Below are 23,371 nucleotides of genomic sequence, written 5' to 3' on the forward strand. Positions count from 1 at the left end.
GAGCTGTGAACTCTGTTGGGACCCACGCTCTCTAATCACTTCATTAAAAACTGATTTGTTCAAGGAGCAGGGGACATTCTGATAATTCTTTGTAGCTTCCTCAAATCCCACAGAGCACAGATCATTTATTTTAATCAAATAAGGGATGAATAAGCAAAACTGTGGTCACCAGAATAATCTTTCCATCCGCTTCCTTCCAGGAGAACATACCCAGCATCTAATAAATACAAGCACTGGTCTAGGGTATACATTTTTCTCCTATAAAATAACAGAGAAAAAAATGTGTGTCTGATGCCTGGTCAGCCTTTTTGATAATTTTTTTGTTATAAATGTCTGTTGGTTTAGGGTATGTTTAGTTAAATAACACACCCTCATTTTCTGCTCCATGTTGCTAACGGAGAGCTCTGAGGCCAGTTTTTCTTCATTTCTCCAAATGAACTGCATCGAATCTTTTGGTTCCATTTACTCAGTTGTCAGTTCAGGATGTTTGGTGATAAATCACGGTACTTTCTCTGCTTATAATTTGTCACAATTTCTAAGGAGATGACTTCATTACACAGTTCCTGTCAGTTCTGCTTAAGGACGCTTCCCAGAACTCCTGCCCTAGAGCCATGTCGATGGACTCTGCGGGGTCTCTGGGGACACTGGCAGGATTGCCCCAAGGCTCCTTTGGGTCAAGTCCAAGCGCTGTGTCTGCTCTCTGCTTCCCTGACCAATGACAAATGCATAGTCTTTTTATTTTCCCTTGAAGTACAGTTGATTTACAATATTATATTAGTTTCAGGTGTACCAACAGTATGGCGATTCACTATTTTTGCAGATTGTATTCCATCATAAGTTATTACAAAATAATGGCTTCAATTTCCTGTGCTGGGAACAACAGAGGATGAGATGGTTGGATGGCATCCCAACTAAACGGACATGAGTTTGAGCGAACTCCTGGAGATAGTGAAGAACAGAGGAGTCTGCTCTGCTGCAACCCATGCGGTTGCAGAGTCAGATACCACTTAGCAGCTGAACGTCAACAAAATAGTGGCTAATTCCCTGTGCTGTAACAAATGTCCTTGCTGCTTATCTACTTTTATACATGTGCGTGTGTTAGTCACTCAGTCATGTCCAACTCTTTGTGACTCCATGCACAATAGCCTGCCAGGCTCCTCTGTCCATGGGATTTTCCAGGCAAGAATACTGGAGTGGGTTGCCATTTCCTTCTCCAGAGGATCTTCCCGACACAGGAATTGAACCCAGGTCTCCTGCACTGCAGGCAGATTCTTTACTCTCTGAGCCACCGGGGAAGTAGTAGTTAGTTAATCCTGTACCCCCTAGTTGGTCTCTCCCCTCTTCCTTTTCCCATTTGGTAACCACAAGTTTGTTTCCTATGTCTGTGAGGCTGTTTCTGATTTGCTTATACATTAATTTATATTATTTTTTAGATTATACTTCATTCAGTTCAGCTCAGTTACTCAGTAGTGCACAACTCTTTGTGACCCCCATGGACTACAGCACGCCAGGCCTCCCTGTTCATCACCAACTCTCGGATTTACTCAAACACATGCCTCATGAACAGTATGAAAAGGCAAAAAGATAGGGTACTGAAATATGAACTCCCCAGGTCAGTAGGTGCCCAATATGCTACTGGAGATCAGTGGAGAAATAACTCCAGGAAGAATGAAGAGACACAGACAAAGCAAAAACAACACCTAGTTGTGAATGTGACTGGTGATAAAAGTAAAGCCCAATGCTATAAAGAACAATATTGCATAGGCACTTGGAATGTTAGGTCCATGAATCAAGGCAAATTGGAAGTGGTCAAATGGGAGATGGCAAGAGCGAACGTTGACATTTTAGGACTCAGCGAACTAAAATGGACTGGAATGGGTGAATTTAGCTCAGCTCAGTTCAGTTCAGTTGCTCAGTCACGTCAGACTCTTTGCAACCCCATGAATTGCAGCACACCAGACCTCCCTGTCCATCGCCAACTCCCGGAGTTCATTCAAATTCATGTCCATCGAGTCGGTGACACCATCCAGCCATCTCATCCTCTGTCGTCCCCTTCTCCTGCCTGCAATCCCTCCCAGCATCAGAGTCTTTTCCAATGAGTCAACTCTTCACATGAGGTGGCCAAAGTACTGGGGTTTCAGCTTTAGCATCATTCCTTCCAAAGAACACCCAGGACATATCTCCTTTAGAATGGACTGGTTGGATCTCCTTGAAGTCCAAGGGACTCTCAAGAGTCTTCTCCAACACCACAGTTCAAAAGCATCAATTCTTCGTCACTCAGCTTTCTTTACAGTCCAACTCTCACATCCATACATGACCACTGGAAAAACCATAGCCTTGATTAGATGGACTTTTGTTGGCAAAGTAATGTCTCTGCTATTCAATATGCTATCTAGGTTGGTCATAACTTTCCTTCCAAGGAGGAAGTGTCTTTTAATTTCACAGCTGCAGTCACCATCTGCAGTGATTTTGGAGCCCCAAAAAATAAAGTCTGACACTGTTCCTGTTTCCCCATCTATTTCCCATGAAGTGATGTGACCAGAAGCCATGATCTTAGTTTTCTGCATGTTGAGCTTTAAGCCAACTTTTTCACTCTCCTCTTTCACTTTCATCAAGAGACTTTTGAGTTCCTCTCCACTTTCTGCAATAAGGGTGGTGTCATCTGCATATCTGAGGTTATTGATATTTCTCCCGGCAATCTTGATTCCAGCTTGTGCTTCTTGCAGCCCAGCGTTTCTCATGATGTACTCTGCATATAAGTTAAATAAACAAGGTAACAATATACAGCCTTGATGTACTCCTTTCCCTATTTGGAACCAGTCTGTTGCTCCATGTCCAGTTCTAACTGTTGCTTTCTGACTTGCATATAGGTTTCTCAAGAGGCAGGTCAGGTGGTCTGGTATGCCCATCTCTTTCAGAATTTTCCACAGTTTATTGTGATCCACACAGTCAAAGGTTTTGGCATAGTCAATAAAGCAGAAATAGATGTTTTTCTGGATCTCTCTTGCTTTTTCTATGATCCAGCAGATGTTGGCAATTTGATCTCTGGTTCCTCTGCCTTTTCTAAAACCAGCTTCAACATCTGGAAGTTCACAGTTCACGTATTGCTGAAGCCTGGCTTGGAGAATTTTGAGCATTACTTTACTCGTGTGTGAGATGAGTGCAATTGTGCAGCAGTTTGAGCATTCTTTGGCATTGCCTTTCCTTGGGATTGGAATGAAAACTGACCTTTTCCAGTCCTGTGGCCACTACTGAGTTTTCCAAATTTGCTGGCATATTGAGTGCAGCACTTTCATAGCATCATCTTTCAGGGTTTGAAGTAGCTCAACTGGAATTCCATAACCTCCACTAGCTTTGTTTGTAGTGATGCTTTCTAAGGTCCAGTTGACTTCACATTCCAGGATGTCTGTCTCTAGGTGAGTGATCACACCATCATGATTATCTGGCTCAGATGACCATTATATCTACTCTTGTGGGCAATAATCCCTTAGAGGAAATGGAATAGCCATCATAGTCAACAAAAGACTCTGAAATGTAGTACTTGGATGCAATCTCAAAAATGACAGAATTATCTCTGTTCATTTCCAAGGCAAACCATCCAATATCACAGTAATCCAAGTCTAGGCCCCAACCAGTAACACTGAAGAAACTGAAGTTGAACCTATATGAAGACCTATAAGACCTTTTAGATCTAACACCCCAAAAAGATGTCCTTTTCATTATAGGTGACTGGAATGCAAAAGTAGGAAGTCAAGAAACACCTGGCTGCTGCTAAGTCACTTCAGTCGTGTCCAACTCTGTGCGACCCCATAGAAGGCAGCCCACCAGGCTCCCCCGTCCCTGGAATTCTCCAAGCAAGAACACTGGAGTGGATTGCCATTTCCTTCTCCAATGCATGAAAGTGAAAAGGGAAAGTGAAGTCGCTCAGTCGTGTCCAACTCTTCGTGAGCCCATGGACTGCAGCCTACCAGGCTCCTCTGCCCATGGGATTTCCCAGGCAAGAGTACTGGAGTGGGGTGCCATTGCCTTCTCAGAAACCCTGGAATAACAGACAAATTTGGCCTTGGAGTACAGACTGAAGCAGGACAAAGGCTAATAGAGTTTTGCCAAGAGAACACACTGGTCATAGCAAACACCCTCTTCCAACAACACAAGAGAAGACTCTACACATGGACATCACCAGATGGTCAACACTAAAATCAGATTGATTATATTCTTTGCAGCCAAAGATGGAGAAGCTCCATACAGTCAGCAAAAACAAGACCAGGAGCTGACTGTGGCTCAGATCATGAACCCCTCATTGCCAAATTCAGACTTAAATTGAAGAAAGTAGGGAAAGCCACTAGACCATTAAGGTATGACCTAAATCAAATCCCTTATGATTATATAGTGGATATGAGAAATATATTTAAGGGACTAGATCTGATAGACAGAGTGCCTAATGAAGTATGGATGGAGGTTCATGACATTGTACAGGAGACAGGGATCAAGACCATCCCCATGGAAAAGAAATGCAAAAAAACAATATGGCTGTCTGAGGAGGCCTTACAAATACCTGTGAAAAGAAGAGAAGCAAAAAGCAAAAGAGAAAAGGAAAGATATACCCATTTGAATGTAGAGTTCCAAAGAATAGCAAGGAGAGATAAGAAAGCCTTCCTCAGTGATCGGTGCAAAGAAATAGAGGAAAACAACAGAATGGGAAAGACTAGAGATCTCTTCAAGAAAATTAGAGATACCAAGGGAATATTTCATGTAAAACATGGACACAATAAAGATTCCATTTTCAAGTGATAAAATTATAAACTGTAATAAAGATCGTTAACTTTGTAGATGTTAGTGTTTTGGAAGAAGTAGATTCATTTTCTCCTTAAAAATCATATAAATAAATGCAAGTTCATTAAAAGTTTAACAGGAGTTGAAACAGTCTAAGTTTTATTTTACAATTCTGGTAACAACTAATTCACACGCTTAAACAAACATATACATACATATACATATTCATTATTTTTATAAAGCCCTCACTACTGTCAATTAATATGTTGGTAAGTCCTTTTCTCTAATTCTTTGTAAGGTGCCCCATGTTTTCCTTGTTAACATGAGAAATAGATTTGAAAAATATATATATTTATTTTCATTACCCCAAGGGCAAAATGCTTAGGTTGGGGTGGTTTTTACTTGTGAGTTTTCTGTGTGTATTCTCTGGATGCTGGTGACAGTGGGTGGTAGACCCCAGAGAAGTGGGCAACACTCATCATGTGACCAAAGAAGAAAGATGTGAGCAGAATCAGTGCTTGTGTATGCGTGTGTCCCTGTGTGCTCAGTCGCTTAGTCATGTCTGACTCTGCAACTCCATGGACTGTAGCCCACCAGGCTCCTCTGTCCATGGAATTCTCCAGGCAAGAATACCGGAGTGGGTTACCATTTCCTCCTCCAGGTATTTTTCCGACCCAGGGATCAAACCCGTGTTCTTTTGTTTCCTGCACTGGCAGGTAGGATTCTTTTCCACTAGTGCCACCTGGAAAGCCCTGGGATCAGTACTTACTCCCCATCAAACCAACACCATGGGTGTAAGGACAGGGAAAGGGCAATCAATATTTTACATTTTGAAAAATACTGAGATAAAATTAAGCTGGTTGGTATACTTATATTGAGTCATCCTAGAGAAACAAGAGAGTAAAATAATCTTAAAATAGTTCTTAATTACTTCAATTATTCATTGCATGTGCTAAGTCACTTCAGTTGTGTCTGATTCTTTGAGACCCCATGGATTGTAGCTGCCACCTCCAGGCTCCTCTGCCCATGGGATTCTCCAGGAAAGAATACTGGAGTGGGTTGTCATTTCCTCCTCCAGGGGATCTTCCGGACCCAGGGATTGAACCCACATCTCTTATGTCTCCTGGATTGACAGGCAGGTTCTTTAGCACCAGCGCCAATCATAATTTATCTTTAAATGGCATGAATCTGGAGAAAAGACTAAAACAAAACTTCCTCCCCTACTTTCTTTTCTTTTGGCTAAGGTAGAAATGCATGTTGGAAATTTCTTCTCCTCTGGAGAGATTGGAACCTCTTCCCCAGACAGGTGGGAAAGATGTCAGAATTTTATGCATTAAAGAGAGAGGCAAGACTTTATAAATAAATGTTTACAATGAAAGCAATTCTGATACAAATTACTTTCCTTGCCAGTTAAGCTGATCACAGTACCTTTAAATTCAATGGCAAAGCCCGACAAGCCCACAGAAGCATCGCTTCGAAATGCCAGAAAAAGACTATTTCCGCTGCTCTCAATTCTTTCTGGGGCCTGAGAGCCCTGGAAACTTCCAATGAGAGGGCTGTTGGAGTCCTCTCCTTCATAGATGTGCAGGAAATCATAGCTGGGCTCCATGTTGAAACTGAAAGGAAAGAGTATTGATGAGTTTCCGTACCTCCTGTATGTCTCTCTTCTTCCCAACTATCAAGTCTCTGAGAGCACACAGCGATTGTATTTGCCTTTGTATTCTAACTTTTAAAAAGCAGGATGATCCAAAAGCTAAATGCAATAATAATGAAAATGGCAATAAATACAACAGACACCAGTTATAACAAATATTATTAGTATTGTACATAATAACCATTATCTTCAATACAGTATGATGTTGAAGATACATAAAGGAAAATGAGTCTTTGCGACATAGATACAGTGTCTCTTCCCTGTAACTGTGATATTTCTAATGAATGCAGTTTAAAGGAAGGGGGTTCAGAAGTGATGTATTTCCACTGATATTTGATTTTTATGTGAAAATATCTTTAGTTTAATAATATATATACTTGGTGTTTGGGCTTCCCTGGTGGCTCAGATGGTAAAGAGTCTGCCTGCTGTTAATCCTTGGTGTTGCTGATGATTCTTAAAGTTCAAAAATATTTTTGGTTCTTTACTTTTAAAATTGTAATTGTCTCTGCTTGCTTAGGTAATTTGGCCAGTATTTGCAGTCCTTAAAAAGTGTGGAAGTCAAACCTCACGTTATTTCACCATGACTGGATGTTCCAATTTTCTCTCCCTTCTCCCTCCTTCTTCCTCTCTCCCCTTCCCACTCTCTGTATTTCTGTCTCTCTCGTACTGTGAACACCCTAATAATTTCCAGTGTCTGACAATTAAAGTCCAAAGCTCTCAAGTGGGATATGGTTTTAAATGTCTCTGCCATTTACGACAATAAGGATGACAATAATCTGGGAACTTGAAACATACGTCTACTCTCAAGTAAAAGATTGAACTTGGTTCAGGCATCTAAGAGTGGGGTCAGAATAGCAAATACACCAGACAGAGGCACTGCTGTAGTCCATTTTGCCTGGCCCTCCTCTGTCCCTGCACCTCTAAGTCAGATACTTCAGGGCCTTTAATGTGGACCAGTCCAGGCAGCTTCCACTGTCTTCCCTTTCCTTTGGTGGCATATTTGGATATACAAGGATGGAGAGAGTCAGGCATTTTTAGATATTATCACAAACACGTGCTGTTGTTTAAGTGGCTCAAATTCATCTGGAGATTCAAGTGATAAAGCATGAACCCTAGGTCCCTCCCAAAGCTGCCCCGTGCAACGTGGGGGGACAGCCATGGACCCCACATGAGTGTAATACCTGCATCTGCACTTCTCTGCCCTACTCCCTGTCAAGGTGCCCTTGCTCCCATGTGAGCACATTTACTCAAGGAGTTTGTTAAAGGTTTCAGAGCCTGTTTATCTGATAATTTCCCTGAAGTTGGAAATGAAGAGGAAGTAAAAGATTGGAATGACTGCAGAGTGAATAAAGAGGCCAAAAGGAATCGCAGTAACCAAATAGAATTTGATGGTAATAACAATTTCAGTTAGAATAGTTTACAAGGATGTTTTTAGATTCTGGTCATGCGACACCCTTATAACTGGCAGAAGTAATTATTATGATAGATTATTCTGAATGATGGAAATTCGATCGGGCACAAACAAGTACATTCTAACTGGCCTCTGCTTTGGATGCCCCATCATGTACGCACTGAGGTCTGGAGTGATTCCTATAAATAGTGATGGTGCCTTTGGTTAAATCCTGTGTTATATCTATCTACACCAGATGCATGGATCTACACACCCCAAGAATAGGTAGGCCTAAGTTTGGTATGCTTTTAAACAAAATTCAATTTGGGTTCCAATATGTGAGTGGCATCAACCCCGAAGTCTACAGAAGTTTTGATAAAACATTCCTCCCCAAAGACTCCTGAGTACAGGACGAGCCTTGAAGCTCGCATGTATGTGCTCCAGGCCCTGTCATTCTCTGTCCCCTTTGTTTCTGTCTCTGCCAGGCTCCCCCCACCCCCCAGCTGACTGCAGTCTCATTCTTTAAAAGCGTGTCCTGAGCAGCCTGTGCCAATAGCAGCCTCTTTGCCAGGGTCCTTGAGCATCTCTGCTCCCAGCTGGTACCCTGGCTTCCTCCCTCTGTCTACTCAGTAAATCTAGGAGCTGAGGTCCCAGAAAACTGTCCCACCCAAGCACACACAAGCTGTCCATTTCTTAGAAGATGTCCCAAACGTGCAAGTGTCTGTGACACCCAGCCAGCAAAGGATTCCAAACTCTTAGAATCAGAAGAAAACTTGGAGATTTTCTAGGTCAACCTTCTTCCAGGGAGGTGCACAACATTAAGTGAAAAACTACTTGCATAATATAAAACTGCCTTATATATTATCAGATGACTTGCGCTGTGGGAAACTTGATAATGAGTCACTCTCTGTGACCCGAGGCAGGAAACGCCTACAAAAAAGGTTTTGTGCCCTCTAAAAGGCTTTTAATTGTTAATTTACTTTTAATCCCCTGGCAGCAGAGGTGTCTCCTGGTTCTGAGAAAGGCTCCATCAGAATTTAGCATTAACAAAAATCATGAGGATACTCAAAAACATAACCTAGCAAATGTTCACAGCCTTTGTGTAATAGCCAAGTGGCATAATAAAGTACTCGTCATTTGGTAAATTTATAGCAGCTTGAGTAAACTCAGGAAGTGATGGCTTATCAAACTACTTAAAATTCAGAGTCACAGAGGTTTAAAATTACCCTGAGTCAGATCTCATCAAGAGGAGAAAGCAGAGGAAGATGAGCACAGCCAGCCCTGGAATACTGATATAAACATCTCAATGAGAGAAAAGTGTTCAATTGACAGATAAATAAATACGATTAGACCACTCTGCCTTGGAGAGCTGAGACCAATAGGACAGCATATAGAACCACTTTTCTTTTATCACCTTATTTAGTTCAAAAGTCAAAATGTAAACTTGGAAAATACCTTGGGATTTGGAAAGATGCGATTATTGTATGCCAGATATTAATAATGTGATAGTTCTATAGAATTTAATTTGTAATATAATCATATTATGATTTGAACTTTTACCATTTAATTTAGCAGAAAGAAGTTAGCATTTTTTAAAAAGCACTAATGTCTATTAATTGAAACTTTACAGCATTGAAATGTGGGGAATTTGTGTTTTCAGAGTTCTAGCAAGTCTTGAGTATTTGAATGATTATTAATAACAACACCACCTTGGGGATGTCAGACAGGATGCACTTGGAAATGGATTAGTACCCACGCACTAAGGGAAATATCAGACACTGATGAGAAATTACACCAAGTATATCCATGTGTCAGTCACTCAGTTGTGTCTGACTCTTTGTGACCCCGTGGACTATAGCCCACCAGGCTCCTTTTGTCCATGGGATTTTTCAGGCAAGAATCCTGGAATGGGCTATTTCCTCCTCCAGGACTTCTTCCTGACCCGGAGATTAAACCCTCCTCTCTTGCACTAGCAGGTGGAATCTTTACCACTGAGCCACCGGGAAGCCGCAAGTATATCTAAATCACTCCTTTATTTTCTTGAATATTCTGTAAATTAAGCTCCCTCATGTGGAATACATTGCAAAAATGTGTGCAAGATAGTATTTATAAGTAATTCCTGCCACATCATGTGTATCCTAATTCAAGTAGAACATTGAAAAGCAAAACAACTGATTTCCAGGTTTGTCATCCTGCAGCCGGATGCTATCCCTTTTAGATACAAGACCTCGGGCTTCACTAGATGTGAAATTGAAAGCCCTCTGAAATAATGAGTGCGTTCATCTCCAGGTATGACATTTAAAGTCCTGCTACAAGGAGGGAGTCCACAAAACACAGTACCTTTTGAATATCAGGGCAATGACGAAGTCCGGGTTCACCCTCACTCTCCAGTCGCACTCCTTCCCAGGCGGGTAGGGCTGTGGGTAGTTGGGGGACAGGATGACCCCCGCGGGCCCGGTCAGGTTCCCTCCGCACGCCGCTGCCGCAGGGAGAGAAGGACATGGTCAGTAGGAGCTTGTCAGAGGTTACACGCAGCATTATTAAACTGACCCAGGAGGTCTGCACATTTTTAATGTGATCATTACCAAATTTTATATACCATCCCACTTCATTTTTAAGGAGGATTATCATTGCTGGCAAATGAAATGTACATCCTATACATTCAAACTTTACCCAATTAAACTGGATAGGTTACCTGAATCCCCCACACTTCTGTCAAGTACACTATAAATATAAGAAAAAAAAAAAAAACTTGGAGAGGGTAAAATATCCCCATTGATATCAGTTTATGGCCATGTCAATTCTTTGGTCATTTCTTGTGGTTTACAAAGAAGTCATTGCTCACTTACTCTCGGAAGTTTGCTTCAAATGGTATAATTGATCATTCACCTCCTGTTCACTTTTGTAACCCTAAGCCTAGGAGTTTTTGATCATAATAAGTATGCAGGAAATATATGATGAATAAATGAAGATTTGTTATTTCATAGATTTCTCATAGTCCTCTGCTATATGCAGGGCTTGAGGTACTGTGCCCAGATTTCAAAATGACAAAACTAACAAGATTTAGGTGATATCTAGTGACACATGATCAAGAGGAGGCTTGGCAGAAAGTTAAAACCCATAAAAATATCATTTTGTCACAGTGCTTAGTATGTTATTATCATGAAGAAGCATTTTAGATTTAATCACAAATGTTTATATAAGTCAATGATTATGTGGTTGATTCTTGAGCCTGAAAATTTGGGGGCTATTTACATTTAGTTAGATAAGACTTCTGTTAAAGCTTCTATGCTGTGAAAGTTATTAACACTGCAAAATTGACACACACTAATTTTAGATAGATTTGTTAAAATACTAGGTTAAAGGTTTTCATACTGAATACTGTGAATTGTCACCAAGTTGTTCTAAAAAAAAAAATTACCCTGATTAATGATAATAACTTTCTTTTTTTTTAATTTTTTTTTTTTTACTTTACAATATTATATTGGTTTTTGGTATGGGGAGGGAGGTCGGAGGGGGGTTCAGGATGGGGAACACGTGTACACCCTGATTAAATTGTACTGTTCCTTCTAAACTGTATACCTTATTTCACTTCATTGATTATGTACATGTTCAGGGGAAAAAACAAGTAGAGAAGGGAATATGCTAATTACTGATAATCCCCACACAAACACACAGGGACTTTTTGTGAAAATAAGATGAAGACATACACTTTGTAATCTTCTGAGATGAATGTGTCTTTAAATACCCATTTAACATCCTGAAAACTTAACTTTCCATAAGACAAAATCTAACAAATCCCAAGACATTTTGTTATAACTTCAGTTTCATCAAAGGCAAACTCTGAATAATATCACAGGAAATATTTATAATAAATTCTTAAAGATGTACTCTCAAGAGCAATTCAATATAATTTTCTCAAAAATGATTTCAACCACATTTCCCCTAGCATGAAGTTTTATTTTAATAAATGGGGTGGAAACAATCAGCTAAGCGTGAAGAATCAGACAGGACTTAGTGACCGAACAGCAACCACAGAGTGGCTTTCGCAGGACGAGACGCCACCTCCCCGGAATCAAGTGGACCCTGACAGCGTGGAGCACCAGAGCCTGAACAAAAGAAGAGGTGGTGCTGAGGTGGGGAGGGAGGCACCTGAGGGTCTCAGGCAATGCTGCTCCGTCCAGGCTTGAAAAGAACAAACTTGGCAGATTCAGGGTACCACGTACAAGGGTGCCACCAGCAGGAAGAGTTCAGGATGAGACCCAAATATTAATTTATAAGAAACAAAGGGAAGATCCTGTCTTATTCCCACCGGTCTCAGGGGGCATTTTCAAATGAGGTTATTTAAAGCCTTGGTGTGGAATTAAGGAGGACTATCTTGCTGGGTTTGTTCTCTATTCTGATGGGGGACTCTTTATTTTAGTCTCATCAGATTTTCATTAGCAAGCTTGCACAATATTTCGGATAGGATTAGATTCAGTATCAAATGCAATTCAGACACTCTAGAAATTCTCCAGGGGGAATGGACATAGAGATAAATCCTCAAACCCATATCAGCCAACAGGCCCTTGTTTGAAACCCTCAGGGTCACTCCTCCCGACATCCGGGATAACAAGTTCATCCACTGAGGTGTGCAGCAGCGCTCTTTAACTAGACACATCGCTACTTCTGCACCAAAACATTTCAATGTTCACACCACTAAATGGGATAAACAGTCTCAAAATAGTTTTCCCTGTAGACCAGGACAGGATGGTGCCACCAAATTAAGTGTCTGCAAACTTAGAATGCATTTTTGCTTTGCAGAGCTCTTTAGAACTTGAACTTGGACAAAAGGTATTGTGGGCTACTTGAGAAATCTGAAACCGTGGAGATGGTCGAGAGACACTTTATTCAGAATCAGGAGGTAGTGAGAATCCTGTGGTCTGGAGAATCGGTCTTTTAAGTCTCAGTAGAAAGTCCCAGTTCCAGGGGTGCCTCCATCATGGGATTCCTTTGTGAAATGAAAAGAGTGTGGCATCCAAGCAAACCGTAGGAAGGGTGAGCAGTCAATGCTGATGAACACTGGAGTAACATACGAACAGGGGAGCAGCTGAGAGATTTTATGAAAGCATGCGAGAGAAAGAGAACAGCAAATAGGAGGGAAAAATACACTAAGAATAAAATGGAAAAACGCTAGCCTGTCAATAGGAAAGAGCAAACTCAAGCGGCCAATGAGACTATGAAATTAAAAACAGTTCAATCTCACGGCTAATTTAATATGCCAATTGAACCACCAAGGAATCTTCATGTCCTGCTCATATTATGAGATTAACAAATACCATATATAGCATTTTTTTTCTGAGTCGGGGAAAATAAACAATAATACGATGGCTGATGATGATTATGGAGAAGGAAATGGCAACCCACTCCAGTACTCTTGCCTAGAAAATCCCATGAACGGAGGAGCCTGGTGTCCATGGGGTTGCAAAGAGATGATGATGAAATTGGGCAATCTTTCCGGAAAAGTTTTGAAAATTCTAGAAATAGATAAGTTTGTAGAAATATGTCATTCATAAAAAATCATGGATGTGTTCTGCAGTGGTGTTCATTTCAGCAATTTCTGTGAGAGGGAAAAGGCTGAAACACCTAACTCTGCACGGAGGAGTGATTAGCGGGATCAATATTGGTCATTATTGATCCAGAGAGCAACTCTGTAGGCAGAAATGTTAATTAGTAAAAAAATAAGTAAGGACAGTAAAAGATACTCATCCTGTACTGGTAAGTAAAAAGCATATATTACAAAACAATCATTCAGGGTGCTATCATTTAAAAATATTTAAAATATAGGTTATACATACATAAAATAACTATGACACATATGCATGTTCACATGAATAGCAGTTGCCCTTAGGTAAACAGGGGACAGTGCTTTTTCATCTTTTTTCTTAACTGTAGCTTATAAAACTTACACAAAAAACATAAGGAAGAAGCAAAAAAAAAAAGTAAAAATTGTCTCATATCAGCAGAACAGAATTTAGATGAGCACCAAACCACGACCACCACTAAGGTGGACCACTATCTTACAAAAGCATAATCTCTTTTCTGAGGGAAAAATGTTCACAATGGGATGAAAAGATACTCATTTATTCCTAGATATGTGCTTTCCATTTTTGTGTTACATAATATCTATGTGTGTGGGTGGTTTTTGTTGCCAATACAATTGATATTCTATTGCCTGGGAGTGATGTTAGCTTATCCATGGAGCTGATACTCAAGAAAGATGAAGTGTTAACTGTTTTCATTGCTGAGAACCCATTTACCTAGTCACTGACCAAAGTTAGATAACTAAGAGGCAAACTCAAAAAAGACCATAGATTAGTTGGGAAGGTGGTCAAATTTTATAATGAATTGTTCAAATGAATGTAAACCAAGAAATTAACTTCAAGAGATTAACTGGTAATCATATTGCTTCTTTATATACTCGTCCATAAGCTTGCTGCTGCTGCTGCTGCTAAGTCGCTTCAGTCGTGTCCGACTCTGTGCGACCCCATAGATGGCAGCCCACCAGGCTCCCCCGTCCCTGGGATTCTCCAGGCAAGAACACTGGAGTGGGTTGCCATTTCCTTCTCCAATGCATGAAAGTGAAAAGTGAAAGTGAAGTCGCTCAGTCATGTTCAACTCTCAGCGACCCCATGGACTGCAGCCTATCAGGCTCCTCCATCCATAGGATTTTCCAAGCAAGAGTACTGGAGTGGGTTGCCATTGCCTTCTCCGGTCCATAAGCTTAAACTCATGCAAATTGAGGGAAAAAGTGCCTTTCCTGATTTAAAAACAGACCAATGGCTTAACATGTTGGTTGCATTTATAGGTAATTACTCCACTTTAAAAAAGGAACACGAAGAAATCTGGTGTATCTCCTGATGACTCAGCTTGAGATGAAATGTATGACAGTACTCATGAAAGTCATGAAATGTAAATACGGCGCAGAACTTTACACAAGCATGGTAGCTCTCTGACAGGCCTCCATGTGCTAAGAAGCAGAGCTGTCGATCTCATCTATCTCCAGACTCCTGCAAGCACTCTGCAATAAGTTAAGAGTTGTACATTATAGCACCATGGGACCACTGAGAATTTTTTCACTGCTGTGCATTATGACAATAGAAATCATTTTAAGTCACAAAATTCCCTCAAGGTCATCTGATGCAAACTGGGCCATTAACTATGAGCATATGACTTCATTATCACTTCCTCTCTTTGCAGATTAATTCAATTTTATATTTTTTAAACAGATTATAAGGAAGTACAAATTACCCTGTGACTGTTCATTAAAATAATAAAGGTTTTAAAAAAATTAAGATGGGCTACCATAAATAGGTATTTATGGCAAAATAATTGAATGGACAATTTAATTGAATGAATAACTTTATAAAAAAATATGTCTTTCCTTAAAACCATATTTGTAATAGAATAGGGGACTTCCCAGGTGGCTCAGTGGTAAAGAATCTGCCTGCTAATGCAGGAGACACAGGTTCGATCTCTGGATAGGGAAGATCCCCTGGAGGAGGGAAAGGCAACCCACTCCAGTATTGTTGCCTGGAGAACCCCAGGGACAGGGGAGCCCGGCAGGCTACAGTCCATGGGGTCACAAAGAGTTAGACACGACTGAGTGAGTGAGAATGCACAAGCAGGTATCTTGGATATTGGTTGTTCAGACTAAGGTCTGCAATACCGATTGTTTTCTTCTTAATAAGGTCAAACTGCAAAATTATAGTAAATTTCAGAAAGAAGTCTTTCCTTTTATCTGTATATTGACATAGCAGTATAATTTCTAGGTTTTAGGATTCTATTAAAATGTACTGCTATTACAGAAAAATTATCTAAAAAGAGAACATATTCTTTATTGAGTAGCCTTTGCTTAAGGGCACATTTCTACATTAAAAATGAGAACAACAATGGTAGGGTTATGAATTTTCAGCCACCCAAAATTTTAAATTACAGTAACTTGATTGATCTATATTTTTATAAGATTTGTTAAGGATAGGAAATTTTAGGGAAATGTCAATTACTGTACATTAAGTAAACTACTTCCTTTATTTCACCTAATAAAATAAAGTTTAAAGGTTTATAATAAAATTTCAATGTAATCTCAGAAAACCTGAGGGTATGCAAGAAACTCTTGAGAAATACTTCTGAAGAATAATGCATTTTATAGAGCAATTTTAATGATAGCATGCACCCCTTCCCCAATTTAAAACTGCTACATTCCATTGCACAATACCTATGCATGTAGGAGGGTCTGGTTGCCAAAAGAATCGGTTATTCAGCTGCACACAGGTGATTTTAGCTTGCCCTTGGAGCTGGTACCCAGGGTCACACTGGAAGGTGATGGTGTCCCCAGGTTCTCTGCTGTCCCCGTAGCGGGTACCGTTTTGAGGCATACCCGGGTCGTTGCAGGTGGATGCGATGGATGCTGGAACAAAGGGACATCACATTAGTGACTGGAGACGTGATCCCTACACTCTTACAGATGTGGAGCCCTGTGGCTGAAGCGCCTTTGATCGGCATAATGAATCACTTGTCCACATGTGAACATTTTTTTTCCCTCAAGAATATATTCGATAACTTGCATCTTGATTATGCTTCCTTTGAACAGATGCTAGAAAAATCCTGATGAAAATTCAACCAATTATAGAAAATATTAAGGATTTATATGATGCTATGCACACACACTCATTTCCCTTTGATTTTTCTCAACAATATTTTAATGAAAATATATGCCACAATTTAAATGATTTGAGAACCCCAATCTCAAGGAAACTTGAGGAAAATAAGATAGGATACATTTTCCTTGGGTTGATGCCTTCTCATGTGACAACCAGCTAAGATGACCCAAACCCTCTTAAACTGTTTTGTCCAAAAACACCTTTAGTTCTTTAAAAATATTTTAAATTCTCCTTTAATCTAAAGAATATTTTTACTAACCTGATACTGTAGGATCAGTAGATGTTTCTGTTCTCATTTCTCCCTCAATGCTGTTAATGTATTACAATTTTCTGCTTTCCAGTTTTCCTTCTTAATCTCACAGTCTGGAATGACTTTAAGATCATCTATCTTTGATGTCCTAACATTTCACAATATGATGTCTATGCATGAATTGCCTTATATTTCTAAGGAAATAAAAGTTTTGCAATATCATGTCTATGAATGAACCTTCTTATATTAGTCCTGCTTGGAACACATTCAAAGTTTTAAATCTGAAGATTAAGCAACTATCTTATCAAATATCAGTTCCCTCCTATTATCTGTATTCCCCTCATATGAACTAAAATTTGACAAATGTCTCTATCCTTCATGTCTCTTAACTTTTCATTTTTAAAAAATCTTTGTTCCATCTTCTGGGTAATTTTTTAGACCATTTTCCTATCATAATCTTCTCTCCATCTGCATCAAATTTATTATACTGTCATGTAGTTGAGTTTTAAACTTCCTGTCATTGTTTCTCTGCTAGCATTTTGTTCAAACATCTTTGGCCATTTATACAGTATTTTGTTCTCTACTCATAATTTTATTCACTTTTGTTTTTTACACTCTTATGGTCTGATCTGATAATGATTCCAATATCTCTCAGAGTCTAAGGTGCCCCTGAATATTGATTTTGCTCTTCTATTTATGGGACTTCACTTGCAGTAATTCTTTTGAAGGTGCATTTATGCAGAGGGGATTCTCATTTGACTTTCCCATGTGCCGGGAAGAAGAGAAGCCTTCTACCTCTTTAAAATAAAGTCTCTGCTGAGGCATTTTGGACCACAGAGATGGCACAAATTCGTTTATAAGCTAGTGTGAAACCTGCTTGTGGTTATGAGTTCTCTGTCCCTGTGTCTATTTCTATACCTGTGTCTATATCCGTATCTGTCCATCCGTCTATCTGTCTTTACCATCTAACTTTTCTCCCTTGTAGTGACAGCAGACCTCTCTTTGGAGTTCTGCTGCTGCTACTGCTAAGTTGCTTCAGTCGTGTCCGACTCTGTGCGACCCCATAGATGGCAGCCCACCAGGCTCCCCCATCCCTGGGATTCTCCAGGCAAGAACACTGGAGTGGGTTGCCATTTCCTTCTTGGAGTTCTAGCAGTGTGTAAGCGGATCTGATTATATTTCCAATATTGAAAAGCTCTCAGATGTTTCTTCCTATCTTTTCAGCCCACAGACTCTCAGAAATGAAATTCAGTCTCACTAGGGTCCTACTGACAGATGCTTTCAGGGGAAAGTAAAGTGAGAAAGTCACCCAGTCGTGTTCAACTTTTTGCAGCCCCATGGACTATAGCCCACCAGGCTCCTCTGTCCATGGAATTCTCCAAACAAGAGCACTGGAGTGGGTTGCCATTCCCTTCTCCAGGGGATTTTCCTGACCTAGAGATCGAACCTGGGTCTGCTCCCAGGACAAAGCCAACCCCTTAATTTCATGGCCTTTCTGCATCTCACATTACTTTGGTGACTCTGAGGATCCCTTACTGTCCTGCAGTTTCAGTGATACATTTTAAAAAGCTAAACTTAATCATGTCCAACACCTTTGGCATATTTTCAGTGGCTATGTTTCCAGAGAACTTACTTTACTGTCATACTGGGCCTTGCAGACCCTCCATTTCAGTTCTGCCTTAATCCCACTGCACGAAGGCTGGCTTATCATGCCTGTCATCATTGCCATTGTAATTATTAGTGTTTTGAGTAGGGGAGTTTTACTTGAAGGAGCGTTCTCAATAAGTATCAAAAAAGAGTAAGTTTTTCAATGGAAAGAGAGCAGGAAATGCTGAGTCAGAGCCACTGAGGAAGATTCTTTCAGTTTCCACTCTCATCAGCTGCAAAGATCAGCAGGCAAGGCAGAAGGCAAGCACATCTCCCTGAAAGAAGACCAGTTCAGCAGTGGAATGCGGAATGGACCTGAGGACACAAAGCTTCTAGTTAGGATGCCAGGAGTGTCACACCCGTAACCCACAACTCTTTACAATAGAGAAGAGCAGTTAGAGAATTCAAGCACCAGAATCATAGCCCATTGTGGCCATCACCTAGGCAACACAATGGTGCTTCCACGGAACTAGTATTTTACAAATGATCAGTCTTGAGTTTACTATTTGAGTAACTGAAGAATCTAAGATCTAACTGTGCTCTATTGTTGCTGAGATTTCTCTGGGCTTCAGGAAAAAAAAATAAGCAAATCTTGTTGTACATTTTCAATCTTGTCCATTGGACTGAATTTCACATCTCTGAAAGAAACATCATTCTTTATTCAAGCAAGTGGTCACATGGATGATTACATACTCACTTCCAAATGAGAATTAATTTAATATAGCATTAAAATAATTTAAAAATAAATACTTAGTATTAAAAGCTAATTGTCTATTAAGCAAAGAGATCAAACCAGTCAATCCTAAAGGAAATCAACCCTGAATATTCATTGGAAAGACTGGTGCTGAAGCTGAAGCTCCAATACTTTGGCCAACTGATGTGAAGAGCTGACTCACTGAAAAAGACCCTGATGATGGAGAAGATTGTAGGCAGGAGGAGAAGGGTCAATAGAGGAGATAGTTGGATGGCTTCATCGACTCAATGGACATGAGTTTTAAGCAAACTCCAGGAGATACCAAAGTACAGGGAAGCCTGGCGTGCTGTAGTCCATGGGGTTGCAAAGAGTCAGACATGACTTGGCTGACATGCCAAAGCATAACTTGGCAACAACAGCTCTTAGTAAATATCCATAGTAATACTTCTATGATAAATAAGTACATAGTACTAAAATAATTTAAAAATAAATCTTTAGAAAAAAAGCCAAGGAGATCATCGATGAGTCTCATTGTAATTTTTTAAGAGATATGCTTTTATTACTTCTCTTTCCAAATTTTTATTCAATATTCATTAAAGCAAAAGCACATTACTCAGTGAAGAAGCTTTACACAAAGATGCACACAGATTTTGTACATAAGAAGAATTTCAAAAGACACATGAGTTTACAAGACAAGTGTTCTGCAGAACACTTTTCTGTAGGTTATTAATAGGTGTCTGGTCTAATAAGACTAACAAATACCACATCCTCCAACTCTCTCTTGTAGGTCTCCATTGTATATCAGGGATTAAAGGCTCAGAGAATAAAGAAACTTAAAAAAATAATTTAATACAGTGTATTCTAAATAAATGTAGTTATAGAGCATGTTTTTTCCATAGACTTATTCAAATCCTCCCAAATAAAGATCCACAGAATATCAGTATATAAAACAGTGGCTTGCACTAAGGGTTATATATCCTTTAATGGGATGAAATTTAATTCAGTTTTGAAAGAGTTTTCTACTTCTAAAGCAAATTTTCACTCTGAATATCTGTAATAATAATCATAGATAGCATGGCATTAAAAATTTATGTACTCATGTAGTTCATATTGTATGAACTATAGCATCTATATACTCAACTGGAAAATCAATAAAAGGCATGAAAAAACATAAATACAGCATCTACATAATTAGCTAAACTTATGCCAATTACATGAAAATGTGACTTGTAGTAAAATAGTTCTACACATGGCCTTAGTTGGGGGCGGGGGGATGTTCTTCATATGGCTTGTGTATGTTTAAAGACTGAGATTTCCAATCATGATGGTTTAGCTGAATTGAACCCCAAACTCTTACTCTTCCCTTTTAGAATTACAAAATAAAAATTAAAAGTTCCTAGGTTACTCCAGATTGGATTAAAAATAAAAAACCAAAAAACAATGAGATTACATGAAGAAAAAACAAACAATTTAAAACAATGCACCGGGGAATATATTGGCTGGGTTTTTTTTTTTTTTTTTTAATAAACACCATTTTATTTCCCCCTAGTTACACACTGTGGAAAAATGCTTTCTGGTAATGACAATAAAGCTTATTTGGAGACTAATATGAGAGCCTCCAACCAATGATGTTTCTTTGGGGTCAGAAATTTCTTTTCCACCTTCAGGGTCACACAGGGTCATGGATGTGACACGTGCTCATTTCCTTTTCACGACTGTATTCTTTTATGTGCCGTACGTCTGCTTCTTTCACTCAATTTTGTCTTAAATATTTTTTTTCTTCAAACAGGATTTTAATGACTGAATCTTCCCAGTTTTTTCTTCCATAAAAAGGAAAACAATAGTTTTAGTTGCAGCAGTCTTACCCTCCTATCACCTGAGAAGAAGAAGATGCTATTCCTGAGGTGTATACATGGTGTTTTTCAATTTCCCCAGGCAGGGGTTCTCTAGAATGTTTCAAGTCATACAGAATCTTCCACAGGCCTAGTGGGATCTAAGAGATATCTCCACTCCTTGCCCCCTGAATCTAGAGCCACTCCAATAGGCTTGAGTGACCCGAACCTGTGCTTCACTTAGCATAAAAGCCAGGGACCTGACATTTTGTTTGTACAAGGCAGCAATGATGATGTAGAACTACTGAATCATGAGAAATACAGTGGACTCAAATTTATTCCCAATTGGTTAAAGTCATTTTTGACACTGGAGACTGTATAGAATATATGCATTCAAAAATAATTTGCAAGGTTGTGTTCTCTTTCTATCCTAACTAAAAAAATTGAGCATTTGGACCATGTCTTGTTAAATGTGTCAAGTCCTCTTGCCTTTTTTTTTTTACTTTCTAATTTGCTTTTTTTTGTTTTTAATTTAAATTTATTTATTTTACTTAGAGGCTAATTACTTTACAATATTGTATTGGTTTTGCCATACATCAACATGAATGTTCATCACAGCATTGTTTACAATAGCCAGGACATGGAAACAACCTAGCTGTCCATCAGCAGATGAATGGATAAGAAAGCTGTGGTACATATACACAATGGAGTATTACTCAGCTTTTTTTTTTTTAATTTAAACATCACTTAAAAGTATATTTACTGACTGGTAAATATTGCTTCATTCACAAAGCAAAGTCTGCTTTGTGTACATTTATTATCTCAAAATTCCCTTTCATAACGTACCAGAGAGAATGCTCACCACTGGTTATTCATTCACAGAAGCAAAGTCTGCTTTGTGTACATTTATTATCTTAAAATTCCCTTTCGTAACGTACCAGAGAGCATGCTCACCACATACATGGAAAAGCACACGGTGACACCAGTGTGCTTCTCATCAGAGGCAGACATATTCTAATCTTCAAATCTTAACCTGTGCATGAAGAGCGCCTGTTCTTGGGTTAAGAAAGTTGAATGAATTCTTTGTGCAAGTGTCAGGTTACCATTTTCTCTGAAAAGTTGCTCTTTGGGTTAGATCATGGCACAGAAAATCTCCTTCTGGAGGGCCACTGACTGTGTTTGACAGGATAAACATGAGCTGGCCACCAGAACTCCATCAAGCATGCATTAGTGCTTCAGCGGCTGGAAAAGGTTTGAAAACACACAGGAAAGAGGAACCTCAATTCATCTAATGCAGTGTTTCCACTCAATCCCAGGCTCCACATTAAAGAAAGAAGGTGGGTCCAAATTCTACCAAGGTCCACTAATTTGATCTACATTCTTCCTCTCCCTCCTGACAACATCAAAGTGCTTCAGGAACTGGAGACACAGAGTTTTCTAAGATCTTCCAAGGTTAAGAACAGAAGTGATGGCTGCTCAAAGTGATGGATGCACATTTCACAGATCCTTCCCCCTGGATTTCAAAAGTAACACACGGCACTGGGGAAATAGCCAGCCTTGATGCAAGCCTCACATCTTCCACAGAAGTTAATTCATGGTTGATCACAGCTTTAAATACAGAATGTAAAACCATGAAACTTCCAGAAAAATGTCTAGGAGAAAAATCTTGAGGATTTAGGGCTAGGCAAGGACATGGCAACAACAGCACCATCTATAAAAGCAAAAATTAATAAACTAAACTTCAAAATTAAAAACTTTTTTCCCCAAAAAGACTTTGTTAAGAAGATGGATAGACAATATGAAGACCAAGAAAAGCAGTTTAAAATTCACATATCTGACAAAAGACTAGTATCTAAAACATATCAAGAATTCTGAAGATGCAAAAAAATAAAAGGAAAACATGAAAATATTCAACCAGAAAATGAACAAAAGACATGGAAAAACATGTCACTGAAGAGAATGTACAGATGGCAAATAAATATGTAATAAGATGTTCAAGATCACCGGCCATTCAGGAATTGCAAAGAGATATCACTACACACCTCTTAGTGCATCTAATTATATCATATAAGCATACAACATACCTATTAGTGCAGCTAATTATATCATATAAAAAGACAACATCAAATACTGGGTGAGGATACAGAGAAAAGGAGTCACTTATACATTGTTCGTAGAAATGTAAAATGGTACAGGCCCTCTGGACAATCATTTGGCCATTAAAATCTAAACATTCTGTTGCCATTCGGCCCAGAAATTACACTTCTGTACATTTATCCTGGATAAATGAAAACTTAGGTTCACACAAAAACTTGTACATGAATGTTTATGGCAGCTCCGTTCATAATGGTCCCAAGCTAGAAACAAGCTAAATGTCCTTCAGTGAGTGAATGATTAAACAAGCTGGTACCTCCAGTCAATGGAATATC

General features: G+C 39.4%; 1 protein-coding gene across 2 annotated transcripts in view; it reads right to left on the reverse strand.

Moving 5' to 3' along the window:
• CSMD1 (CUB and Sushi multiple domains 1) overlaps positions 1-23,371 on the reverse strand; it is a 2,064,317-nt gene that overhangs the window by 247,090 nt on the left and 1,793,856 nt on the right. For both annotated transcript variants that reach the window (XM_059882319.1, XM_024986326.2), the window contains exons 27-29: positions 16,075-16,266; positions 10,158-10,296; positions 6,202-6,389 (exon numbers count right to left, since the gene is read on the reverse strand). In XM_059882319.1, coding sequence (XP_059738302.1) covers positions 6,202-6,389; positions 10,158-10,296; positions 16,075-16,266 — 519 coding nt within the window. The remainder of the gene's footprint in view (positions 1-6,201; positions 6,390-10,157; positions 10,297-16,074; positions 16,267-23,371) is intronic.

This window comes from Bos taurus, chromosome 27 (genome assembly GCF_002263795.3).
Source record: "Bos taurus isolate L1 Dominette 01449 registration number 42190680 breed Hereford chromosome 27, ARS-UCD2.0, whole genome shotgun sequence".
NCBI lineage: Eukaryota > Metazoa > Chordata > Mammalia > Artiodactyla > Bovidae > Bos > Bos taurus.